General features: G+C 36.8%; 1 protein-coding gene across 3 annotated transcripts in view; it reads right to left on the reverse strand.

The window, feature by feature from the left end:
• Positions 1–13,840, reverse strand: part of LOC109109548 (MAGUK p55 subfamily member 7) — a 105,826-nt gene that overhangs the window by 15,577 nt on the left and 76,409 nt on the right. For 2 of the 3 annotated variants that reach the window (XM_042767602.1, XM_042767601.1), the window contains one exon: positions 3,468–3,638. In XM_042767602.1, the coding sequence (XP_042623536.1) occupies positions 3,468–3,638 (171 nt within the window). Of the gene's footprint in view, positions 1–3,467; positions 3,639–13,267; positions 13,310–13,840 lie in introns of all 3 variants that reach the window. The other variant, XM_042767603.1, reaches the window with a different exon arrangement.

A 13,840-nucleotide genomic window follows, 5' to 3' on the forward strand; every position in this document is an offset into this window, starting at 1 on the left:
AAAAGATTTTTCATTAATTAAAATGTTTTATTAAAAAAACACTACTGTCCAAAAGTTTGGGTAAGACATTGATACTTTTAAAGACTTTAACATGGTTACAAAAGATTTCTCTGTCAAACAAATGCTGTTCTTTTGAACTTCATATTCATTAAAGTGTTTTCAGTATCAGCATATTAGACTGCTTTCTAAAGGATCATTTGACACAGAAAACAATCATTTTTTATTTGCAATTTTAATTCATAAAAAAAAAAAAAATTCCCTGTATTTTTGATCAAACAGATGCTGCCTTGGCGAGCATAAGCTGATCTTGCTGACCCCAAACCCTTTATATGTAGTGTATATAAAAAGTGTACAGTGTATACAAAATGAATTTGGATAACAAATATAATTTGGCCCAAGATTCACACTGTATAATGCGGAGAGTCAAGCATGGTATTTCTATTAGCCACTAATGATTGCTATGAGACATCAAAATCTATATATTAGAAAACAAAAAACAGATGTTTTTCATACTCGCTGAGAGAATACACATTTTCATTTGATGCATCATACACTTTCCAAAACACACATGACTCCATGAGAAGCCCATGACGGTGCAAAACGTTTTCCTTATTCCACTGTAATAGAGGAGAAAGGTAAGATGCTGATTTATTACGGTTAGGAAACAGGAGATTATTTAATGTGTTTTAGGGTCACTGAGTAATGTGGAGCTCCTGTTTGAGAGCCATATGTAACTCCAAGTTTATGTGTGTATGTATATAGGTGGAAAAGGAAAAAAGTACACCGCGATGCATGTTTCCGACCAGTCATATTTCATATGCAAATGCTCCTTCCCCTTAAAAGGACCCACAAACTCAAACAGTCTTTATTTTCAGGGGATGTTAATCTCCAGACCCCACTAGGCCCTGTCTGGCTGCTTCCAGGCCCACATAAAAACCTTGTCAAAGGGAAGACGGATGGTCCATAGCCCTTTGGCCATTCTATTCACTCATCATTTGCACTAAATGAGTTTAAAGCCCTCAATCACTCATCTCTGCAGCAGCTCACCATATCTCTGATGTATATCTGCTTGTGTCCAAAAAGCCACAAACCGCATTGAAACCTGTAGTCGGTGTTCAAGCTCTGAGCAGCCAGCCAGATCCCTACAGTCTAAACAGCCTTCAAAATGTGGTGCGTCAGAGAGGTTAACTGACTTGCCTTTATGCATTTTTTTCCTTCTGATTATTCTGTTCATTGTCATTTGCTTTATTGACCCAAACAAAAACTAGCCCTTTACTCTTCCAACAGTCCCAATAAAATAACACATTTGAGTAATTGTTTTTCAATCCAAGTGTATGTGTGTGCTCACAGGGGCAGGTTGCAGCGGCCGTAAAAGTGTCAGTAGTCATTAAGGCACTCATTAGGAGAGAATACGAAAGGCTAATATGAAAGGCTTAATAACTTCCAGGCCAAGCGCAGAGCAGATGCAGTTAACCCTGAGGAGCTGCTAGGCTGGCTGGATTGGGGGGGGGGCTGTCCAACCTTCTCTCAACACTCCTTAAAACACTGTCCTCATACAGTATTATCACCCAATGTGTCCGATAAATAACCTTTCTTATCATTTATGTGTGTAATAAGTTTGCAATTTAAATTTTTTGCCGAGATTTTAAGCCTTTGGAGAGACTGGGCACTACGCTACTTGTACAGGTCCCTGCCAACTGCTCAAATGTGAAAAAATTACACTTCATAGTTCTAGGAAGAAACACATTGCAGCCCAAACTGTAAAATTCAATTATAAAAGCCAAGACAGAGATGTTTGGAAAGCAAATTCTGATATAAAAGGAAATAAAGAATCTGATCCATCGTTTAAACTGACAGCTCCTTTAGATCATCATTTTCCTCAATGGTCATTCGTCTGTTCCACCGTTATTCTGTCTGGGTCTGAACTACCACTTTATCAGCTGAAATCTCTTCAATCTTAACTCAAACATGTACAAAAAACAGATCATTTGCTATGTTAAATAATCAGGTTTCAGTTAAAACACTATGGTGGCCTTGCAAAGCTGCACATATGTTAAACGTGTTGATTTTGGCCGCTCGATTAATATGTATCCAAACAGATCAGATCTTGATTAGTCTGGAAAGTCATTTGAAACCAAACCACAAACCATGGGTCAGTTGTGTTAGAGAAAGCAAAGGGGAATAGGACTATTTTGTTCTGGGGCAATTTTGCCTGACCCTGCTGTCCACAAGCAGGGGTAAACACCTAATGGGAGTGTAAAAGTTTAATGTGCTTTCAAATGAATCACTTTCATTCAAACTGCAAACACAAAGGCAAGAAAAGACGAGTCACAAGAATAACTACATTAATAGCATACAAAGAGAGACGAATGGGGAAAAAAGATTCAAATGGCATCATTGACGGCTGCATTATTAAACGCAATAAAACAAACGACAAAGAGCATGAAATAAAGACAGACAGGAAAAAAAAAAATTGTAAAAAGTGCAGGCCAGGAAAAGTTAAAGCATGACCTCAAGGTACAGAATAACAGTTCAGAGAGAAAACACAGCAGACCCTTTTTCTGCATCCTTGGTTTTGTCATGACTGATACATCCATGATGCTGCCCTCCACCTTGAGACAAAACTGAAAATATTTGGGTTAGTTTCACTGTATGAGTTGCAAATTACCAGAGGGCCATCCTGACAGTAGAAAAAGCTTGATTAATTAAACAGACCACCTTATGCACTCACTTACACAGGCATGTGAACACACACCCCATTAATTATATGCACCAACAAAACTGTGATGGAATCCATATGCCGTGTTGCGTTCACAATCACATGGCCTGGTCTACTGCAGTGAACCATGACCCTGTGCTACCTCTCTCAAAATTGTACGTGAAATATTTTATACACCTGGTCAACATTACTTGTCAGTATTTGAGGAAATGTTCACAACAACAACCCTTTTCACTGGGAAAAACAAATTCTGAACTTAATTTAAAGTGGAGGAGGTCGATGGGAATAGGTTAATGCAGCATTTCAACATTACAAAAAAATAAAACAAAAGAAAGGAAACTGAAACCCTTAAGCTATCTGTCATACAAATCTAAAAGACTTTTTATTCACACTTTTATGAAACACTTAATTCATTATTCTGGTCTCTATATTCGTTGTCCAGAATTTCTGGCAAACATGCACCAAATCTGACATTCGAAAATCTATTATAATTTCAAGTTTTTTTTACTTTGTAAAGCTGATGCCCCACTGCAGTTTTGCCCTCATTGTTCCCTTGAAAATAAGTGTTAACAATTCTTTGGTGAATAACTAAGAAGGAATAAAATGTTCCAATAGAACACCAGCGCAGCGAATGAAGTGTCACAAAAATAAATGAATCCTCAACTGGTCCCGTCAGCTCTAGGGGTCTTCAGAGGGTCAGGTTGAGTCCCACAGAGTAATTTTCATATATCAAAGTTGTTACACTTACCAACTAACAAGACAAGTCTGTGCCTGTCTCCGTGTTTTCTGCGGTAGGCCGTCACCTCTTCATAAGTGGGCACATCAGCTGTGTCGTACTGCTCATTTCTTTTACATTCATACATCGACTTATTTGTCTTCTTATCTCTTCTGCTGAGACGAAAACTCCTCCGTAGACCCGCTGGAGAGGAAGAGAGAAACAAATAAAGAGAAAAGAACAACAAGCTTGTCTTACATTCTTGTGTGCATTTGAGAATGAGGATATAACGTAGACATAGAAGTCTTATTGGATCTTACCACTCTCCTACACTTACTCATTCTTTACAGAGACATTCACAAACCATTGATATAGGTTTGAGGTTGTGGTCAGTGATAAATATGCTTTTTGGAAGCAGGCCTGATATAAGAAGCTGATTTGGTGCTCAATAAACATTTATTACTGTAATGTTGAAAACAGTTGTTACCCATTTTTTATTTTAATTTTTTTTTGCAAAATGTGGTCCAAACTTATGAACAGTACTGTTCATGCATATTCCTTATCATCTTTTGCCACTTTTAAAGGTGTTATATACATTTTTTGTACTAGATTTACTTTTCTTCTAAAAAATTTTTTTTAGTATTATTTTTGACTGTTCTACGTACTCTATCCTCCATTCCATTCCTCCTGTTCATTCATCAAATATTTTGGTGTATTGGGTACTCTTTCATCCACTGTCAAGTGTTTAGGTCTATTAGTTTCATATACCACATTTTACCATATCTAAACCAATTCCACAGATTTTCCCCTAAAAATCAGCATGGAAAATATGAAAAGCATCCACAGATTCCGTCTGGGCCCAATCATAACAGATTTTCCTGTGCGCCATCATCATATGAACCTACTTGTGGTTCTTTCATCCACGTCCAGATAACAAAACGACCAGACTGAAATATCTGAGGCCACGTATTTCATGGGACGCGGCAGGAGGTGGGCTATTTCAGGACACGGTCATAGCTAGGGGTGGTTATTTCATGCCCTAAAAGGTTGTTAAGATCCTCACCACAAAACTTCCTGTCTGATTACATTGGACAGCACCAGTCTGTCTTTAATGACCCCAGACTGTATCAAAACTCAAAACGTACCCCTCATTTAAGCAGCACGGTTTTATATTCATGACAGATGCTAGTTAGTCTAGCACAGCCCCAAACCAGAGACACCTAATAGACAAGGCATTTTCCCTGCTGCCTCAACTGCGTTTTTTTTTTTTTTTAAACTGTGATTAATGAATGCAGGGACATGATGCAAGATGCAGCAGTAAGACAATTATGGACTGAGAAGAAGGGGAATGAAAAAACAAAAACCCTGATCCAGTCCCCATTTAATACTTTCCACAGAACTGAGAGACTGTGGAGCACAGATGTGCAGCCATGGACAGATCCTGCATTCTTTACAGCTTGTTCTTTTCCACACAGTCACCTAATAAGGGCTGGTGGGGACCTACGCTGGGGTACAAATGAAACACACTGCAAGTCAAGCGCTCGCTGTAGCACAACACAAGTGTTTGTGTGGTTCCATAGTGAGGATTTGGTTACAAGCGTTTAGGACAGAACACTTTTTCAATCAAGCAAACCTGTGGTCTCTGCTGCTTGTGCCACTTGACATGTTGCCATCATGCTAAAACTCAACCGTGACTGGAGCAAAAACATCAAGTATTATATTATTATAACAAGGTATGCATATAGGTATGATTATCTGACAAATGTCAACATCATTTGATGGGAAAAAGGTTTATATTAATTTAAAGGAAATCATTCCCTTGGAGAGGAAATGACGGTGACCTTAAGTAAGCTGAAACACTGAGTGGCTTGTTCCATTAAATTTTTGTACCCTTCAGTTTCGATAGTCGATTGGCTCTGGCATCGGGAATCTCCCATTTCCCGAGCACAGAGCAGGTGCAAAGCTTTTATTACGGCTGCGGCTAGTCAATGCCAATTGTGGTTCTCTGTCTGAAGAGGATTCGTAATCTGGACCCTTCAAAATCACTTAAAACTGGATAGACGGCTCCATCTAAATAGCCAAAATATTGCCTTCCATCTCAATGAGGATAAATAAATCAAGACAGAAAGCAAGCAAATCTACCCCCTCTTGAACCCCTCTCCGTAACTGATTGAATAAAAACAAAACAAAAAAAAAAAACATGAAAATTAATCCATTCCAGTCTGAGCAGAAATGTTTCTAAATTTTGGGCCTGGTTCTTGTCAGTGAACCTTAATTCTCTCTTTTTCCAAAGGACGCAGCTTTGCGTGACAAATCTATATGTGGGGTGACAGAAGGCAGCTCAAGTATATTAGAAATGCTCAGCCAAGACCTTCTGGTTTGGGGACAAAGATAAATATAAAAAGATAAATCCAGCTAGCCAAGGACAGTCATAAAATTGCTTCCATTTCCCTTCCAGTATGACAGTACAGGCTAGAAGAACGACACGTGCCCACCATAGAGGCCCAAACATGCACCTCCTAATGGCGTGCACTGTGGCGTGACGAGTTAATTAGACCTCAGAGCTACGCAACCTACCATCACCAACTAGCAGTTCACAAATCAAACCTGTTCTTCCACTGAGACATGGAAGGAAAAACAACGAAAAGGTTCAGTGTAAACACAGAAAGACACGCGCTGCCGTCGTACACACAATCGCCTGAGAGCTGCTGTGGCTCCCAAATGCCCATTTTCCACAGCAATAATATCTTACAGCCGTGGAAGAAATTTTGTAGATGTGTGAGGTGAAAGCCCTGAGGGATTTAAAAACACTGAGGATGAAGAGGGGTTATAACCTTCAAACACATTAACTGCCCATATGGATAGGGAATGATGCACATTCACATTTATCAAAAAGATAAGGGAACCAGAAAAAGGTCAAAGAGGGGAATCATAATACTCTGTAGAGTGATCAGTCAAACTGAAAGTGATTTCATAGAAAGAGCTCTTGTATTTTCCCCATTATTTTTGGTTTACAACGTTCGACTAATTCTTTTATCCATTAATTTTGAATGGATAATCCTCGTTCTGTGCTTTAAGTCATATTTAATCATGTAGTAGATTTTCCCTAGTATGCCACTTTTTACTGATTGAGAGAGTGAAGGTGGATACGGTTGAACAAAATTAGCTGTATTTCAGTACGAGTCGTTTTTAGGCTTCCTGAAAGGAGGAAATGAACTCAAATAAAGTTCTCTCTTGTGAAATGTCTCGGCCTACGCCTTCCACCCCAAACAAGGTTAATGGAGAGCTGCCTGTTGAGCATGTGAACGATTCATTCAGATGGACAGACATATGGCCCTCACTCACTCCCACCCTCTTTTACGGTCATCTGTGGAAAGGTTTAGCAGTATTGTACAGGCCCCTGGGGTGGTGTCAGGGAGACCCCCAGCATCAAACATTGAGAAGTTTCCGGCACAAATCGCACGTACCAGAATTGTCTGATCTCATCTCATGTGCACACTAACTATATTCCATCTCTTGTAGGGGGATATGTGTCTTTCTGTGCACTCAGACAAACGGTTTACCAACTCCAGTTATCTCTCACCATTCCCACAGATAAGCACGAACTGGCTGCCTGGATCCAGGGGAGAAGATGGATTACCATCACAGGCAACGATTAAAGAAAAACAAGTATTTAGTAGTGCTATTTGAAATATGTATTGGGCACTGCTTTGAATCATGTTGAACTCGTTAAGAATGGATGTCTAGGGGAAACACACTGTAGGAGTGGATTCCATTGTCCTGCCTAAGTGGAAAGTCGTGTTCTGCCCAAGTGTAACAGGTTTGCTCTGAATACCGACTCTTCATACCCGCTGGTCAGAGGAGAATAGACTTGAATGAAGGAGTGATCTATATATGCACACACACACACACACACACACACACACACACACACACACACACACACACACACACAATAATAATAAGCTGTATATACAGTACAGGTCAAAAGTTTGGAAACATTACTATTTTTAATGTTTTTTAAAGAAGTCTCTTCTGCTCATCAAGCCTGCATTTATTTGATCAAAAATACAGAAAAAACAGTAATATTGTGATATATTTTTAAAATTTAAAATAATAGTTTTCTATTTGAATATACTTTAAAAAAAAATAGATTTATTCCTGTGATGCAAAGCTGAATTTTCAGCATCATTACTCCAGCCTTCAGTGTCACATGTAACATCCAGTCTATCACATGATCATTTAGAAATCATTCTAATATTCTGATTTATTATGAGTGTTGGAAACAGTTCTGCTGTCTAATATATTTGATGAATAAAAGGTTAAAAAGAACTGCATTTATTCAAAATAAAAAAAAAGTTCTAATAATATATATTCTAATAATATATTTATAGTAATATATTACTATTACTTTTTAGCAATTTAACACATCCTTGCTGAATAAAAGTATTGATTTTATTTTAAAAAAAAAGAAAGGAAAAAAAAAATTACTGACCCCAAATTACTGACCAGTAGTGTATATTGTTATTACAAAATATTTATATTTTAAAAACATAGCTGCTGCTTCTTTTTTTTTTTTTTTTTTTTTTTTTTGAATATTAAGCAGCAGAACTGTTTCCAACTTTGATAATGAATCATCATATTAGAATGATTTCTAAAGGATCATGTGATAATGATCCTAAAAATTCAGCTTTGCATCACAGAAATAAATGATAATTTAAAGTATAATACATTTAAAACAATTATTTTAAGTTGTAATAATATATCACAATATAAAAAAAAATTTCTGTATTTTTGATCAAATAAATGCAGGCTTGATGAGCAGAAGAAACTTCTTTCAAAAACATTAAAAATAGTAATGTTTCCAAACTTTTGACCTGTACTGTATATATTTTTTTAACCGATAAAATGTATACCTTAACTGTAATGTAAGTTGCTTTGGATAAATGCATTAATGCAATCTTTTTTTTGTCCTTAAGAAAATGTAATTATAAATTAATTTATTTAAAGACGGCCACAATTTCTTCAGTAAACCACTGTTTAATGAAAAAGAAAAAGCAATTTTGTTTAGTTTTCCCCCACTGTACTGAAAACATACTGAACTGTGACTCTAAAGCATCCATCTATCTATCCATCTAGAACTGTGACTTCAAAACGTCCATACACATACATTGTTATTATTATTATTACTGTTATTATTATTATTATTATCAGTGTTACAGTGCATTACATGAATATAAGTAAATAAAAATAGCTCAAATTATAATGTAAATACATACAATCACAAACATATTTATAAATATTTAATGTATATAATTATGAAATAATTAGTAATACATGTTTTATTATTATTATTATTATTTTATACGCATCAAAATAATACTTTTGTGAGAGGTGCATGTTTACAGTTCTTAAGTTTAGATTTCTTAAGAGAGTGATCTTTTAAGAAATCTCGATTTATGAATTTGAAAAAAAAAAAAGAATTATCTGGTATATTTTGTCCTTATATGGATAGTGCCTCAATATATGAACTACAAAAGCATGGGAACACTGCTTGATTTATCAGTGGAGACACATATACACAGTCAAACTCTCAGACAAACAGAGTGGGCTGCCAGCTCAAGCCGGTGCAGTCATCACTAGCAGGTTTAGTAAGTATCTGAACTACAAATCCAATAGGCTAGCTGGAGGAGTCCTGCTGTTAGTCTCATCAATCACCTGTTCCTTCCATCAGAGATACGAAACACCCACACGCAAACATCATCAACAGACACAAAAAACCTATTCACTAAACTGCTGCAAAGTCTATTCCTGACCCCCACAGACGGACGGCCAAACACGGAGTAGAGAACATTGAGACTATAATCATCTACTACTGGCTACAAATCAGACGGACAGATGCCCATTTGCTCTCTATGTCCATGGCCAATTCAAATCTTGTCTACCATACACACAAAATTAGAGACACTGCCAAACGACCCCTCCAAATTAAAATCCCAGTGACTTCAGCTGATTATACTAAAGTATATCCACCTGAGCCGGGGTCAGTTTGGGGAAAAGCGTGGTAATCGAAAGCTGTGCACAGCTACAGGCCTCGGGGCTTCTGGCCCCGGTGCTCCTCCTCCAGGAGTGAACCTGTGGACAGATGAGATAAACTCATTTTGGAAATGGAGCGTTTTTTATTTCAGTCTAAAACATGTCTCCATTTTTCCATAACTCCGGCCTTAATTGGATTCCGGGGGCTAATGGCTTTCCCAGCTTTAGCTTCTCCCCCCAAATGTTTTCATTTTTTTGTTCTTTCTTCTCCCGTCAACTTTCTCCCCCGTTTTTACTTCTCCTAAATTGTGGTCACCTTCAGTCTGCAGAGAGGTCATTAGGATTAGCCGATCACTGCAAACCTGTCTTCACATCATATCACATCACATTTTATGCAAAAACGGGGAATATAGTCAAAACTATACGCAAATAAAGCAAGGCTTAACTGGATGCAATAACTGACTTGCAGTTTAAAGCATGCAGACAAATGCTCATGTATGATTAGGTAATAGCAGCCAATTGTTTGAGATAATTATTTGGCACATGACCTAAAACAATTACATGACTTTTTGTGTATCTAGTAATTTATTTGGTAAACTTGTTACCAATCATCTGCTTAAGACTGGAAAACACTACACAACTTTTGCCCCAATTTTTGCCCCAATTTACAATCTGGACAAGCTGATACTTTTTACCGAAATTCAGAGCCAGTCTGCAGATGAATTGACAGATTTCACATAACATCGCTTAGCATATGATAGACACAGACTCTTGATTTTTTTTTTTAGCTTCAGACTATGATTCCAACCAGTCGGAAGATATCATACATGCTTGATATTTTAATCTGATTTTAAAACACATATTGCTTTTATTTGTCATGTTCGGAGTGTCTTGAAAGTCTGTTTCTGAAAGTATGTAATCCTCAGTCGTTTGGTGTACGATGCCCAGTTTTACGCTGTAACCATTTTAACACCCAGCAACTGTAAGTCCAGATTTTAAAAGCAGTATATAGTGTATTGTAAGAAATCATTCTTACATGCTGATTTGGTGCTCAAGAAACATTTCTTACTATTAATGCTGAAAACCATTTGTCCTGCTTAATTTTTCTGTAAAATAAATGATTTATTTTCAGGATTTAAAAGAATTCAAAACAACTACATTTATTTGAAAATGAAAACTTTTGTAACATTAAAAAAGCCCATGCTGAAAAAAATACTGACCATAAACTTTTGAATGGTAGTGTACATAGATGGAAATCCAGCTATTATAGTTGTTAAATGTTTGTTCTGTCTAACCCCATCTTCAAAGCAAAGCATGTCTTTTCTGTCATATCACACACATGCATGCACAGAAACACGTGCACTGGTTCAGCTGAAAACTGGACTGCTGATGTACATGAATGAACTTGGGATTAAGACTAATACTCCTTGCACACCTGACACTCCTTCATCCTAGCGACACGAGGGGAGCAGAACTAGCAATGCATCCATGTTATTCAGACTTTCATTACTACAGCACCAGGTTCAAATCATAACAGCGAACTATACCATAGGCTTTAAAGAGGTCAATGTTTCCCCCCTTAATAATTCTCCTGTTACATTGAATATGTAATGCATGGCAGAGCATGGAAGCTAGAAGGAGCTGTCCAGGGACCAGCCCTTGAGGTGCTTTGGCCGTTGGGAGGAAGAGGAGAGGCTGAGGTCACAAGGCTGGTAATGAAAGCATGGAAGAAAACAGGAGGGCAGAGAAAAAAATAAAAAGAACCGAGAGGCACAGCGTTGAAAAGGTTAACCCTATTGAATGACGGTGCTTGATTAATCTTGGCAGACAGGACTGTGCGGCTTTATTTATAAACTTTCTACCCACAGGATTGCCTGTGAAATCAAAAGAGTTTAAATAAGTGGCCAGCGGCTTACGGTTTACAAAAACAGACTAATGTCTACTAGTGAAAGAGAGAGAGACAGACAGACAGACAGACAGACAGACAGACAGAGACAGACAGACAGACAGAGAGAGAGAGAGAGAGAGAGAGAGAGAGAGAGAGAGAGAGAGAGAGAGAGAGAGAGAAGAGCCAGAAAGACAAACAAGAGAGAGACAAAAAACAAAACAAAAACAAAGACAAGCAATGGAGAAAGAAGGAAATCAATTTGGAGGACTGACAGAGGAAAAAAGTTTGTGAAACAAGTAGCAAACAAGAAACCTAGAAGAACAGGAGTGGAACATACTGTACAAACTGTAAAAACATTATAAAAATATAAGAAAAGATAAAACGAATTAATATACATATACAGTTAACATACTGTACATGTATACAATTAATGTTCAAAAGTTTGGGGTGAGTAAGACTTTAATACTGTTAAACAGCAAGGTTGCTTTAAACTGATTAAAAGTGACAGAAATATTTTCTAACATTATATATGTCTATTTCAAATGAATGCTGTTATTTTGAACTTTGTATTATCAAAGAATCCTGAAAAAAATACAACACTTTCCACAAACACATTAAAGCAGTCCAACCATTTTAAAAATTAATAAAAAAAAAAGAAAAAGAGGAGCACATAACACAGCAGACTGAAGTAGTGGTTGCTGAAAATTCAGCTTTGAACAGGAATAAATAACACTTTACATAATATTCAAATAGAAAACTAATTTTAAATTGCCATAGTATTTCACAACATTACTGTATTTTTATCCAAATAGATGCAGTCTTGGTGAGCATAAGAGATTTTTTTTTTGAAAGACAAAAAAAAAAAATCTTAGCCCTAACTTTTGAACAACAAAGTAGCTATACAAATAAACATCATTTACCTTCATATTATACTGACAGATTCATTGAAATGGAGGAATAATAATAATAAAAAACAATTGGTGAAATGGAAAACCTGGAGTGGAACTAGAATGGAGTGATTATAGAACACTGAGGGGAAATTGCTATGAACTGAAACCGAAGACACTTGCACGGAATCCACGGAAACACTGTACTTTCTGCGGCCACTGAACAGAGCTGTCCCAGACGGACATACTGTATAACAGAGTACATGAGCGTGTGTGGTGACAGATAATGAGAACGCTACACCACACTCACTTTCCACACACTGATGCTAGAGATGGGAACCAGACTAAGGCCTGACTGAGAGCTGGCCTTCAAACAGCCCAATGTCCAACACACACCACATCAAGAGTCCGCCGGACCTCCACCACAAAGCCTGGAAATGAACCAGTGCCTTTAACTGCAATGTGTTTAATATTCACAAAGAGCTATTTAAACTAAAAACACTGCCAACACACAGGAAAATCAGAAAGTACAGTTGCTCAGGACCACTGTATGAGAAACAAGTGCACATTTGGCTCTTTTTTTCTTGTAAAAAACAAAAAAACAAAAAACATGATTACTTATATATCACTGATATCAGATATTTCAGTTAGACTGAACAACACTCATGAATTGCTACAAACAATAACAAAGTCAATCTTAGATAAAATGTAAAAAGCACATGGTAATGACCGTGACAACTACTGCAGAAAAACGACTGCTACCACTTATAAACGAAGAGATAGGTAAAGCCAGAAGGAAGCTAGACAATGATACTATAGGACATGTCAAAAAAAGATTCTTGTCCGCAGACACAGAGAAGGAGAGAGGGAGGAGATTGAGAGAACGGTATAATCAATAACTCAATAATCAATAACACACTCAAAAAACAGGATTCATCAATAATATGAATCAGACAGAAGAGAGAGGAATGATATGGGACAGAGAACAAACACATAATCAAGCATAATCAAAAAGAGCTCACCAATATGGAGTCCACTTAAATAGGAGGCAAACTCAGTGTCCTCTTCAAATAATGAAAGGCAGAAGGAATCAGGACAGATTTATATTAGAGAGAAGTTAGGAACACTACTATATACTGAAAGATGAACAAAACAAAAGATTGTCAATTCAGCTTATAGGTATATAAATAAAAATGACAGTGATAACAGTACTGTTCAAAAGTTTGGAGTCAGTAAGAGTTTTTTTTTTTTTTTTTATAAATTAAGAGTTTTATTCAGCAAGGGCGCTTTACATTGATCAAAAGTGACAATTAAAGACTTTTAAACTGTTAAGCAAAAATCCTATTTTAGATAAATACAGTTCTTTCAAACTTTCTATTCATCAAAGAATCCTGGGAAAAATGCACATGCATTCTCATGAAAATTCAGCTTTGCCATCACAGGAATAAATGACATTTTAAAATGCATTCAACTAGAAAACAGTAATTTTAAATTGTAATAAATTACAATTGATTTTTGATCAAACGAATGAAGTATTGGTGAGCATGAGAGACTTATTTCCAAAAACATAACCGAACCCAAACTTTTGAACAGTT

This window comes from Cyprinus carpio, chromosome A12, assembly GCF_018340385.1.
Source record: "Cyprinus carpio isolate SPL01 chromosome A12, ASM1834038v1, whole genome shotgun sequence".
NCBI lineage: Eukaryota > Metazoa > Chordata > Actinopteri > Cypriniformes > Cyprinidae > Cyprinus > Cyprinus carpio.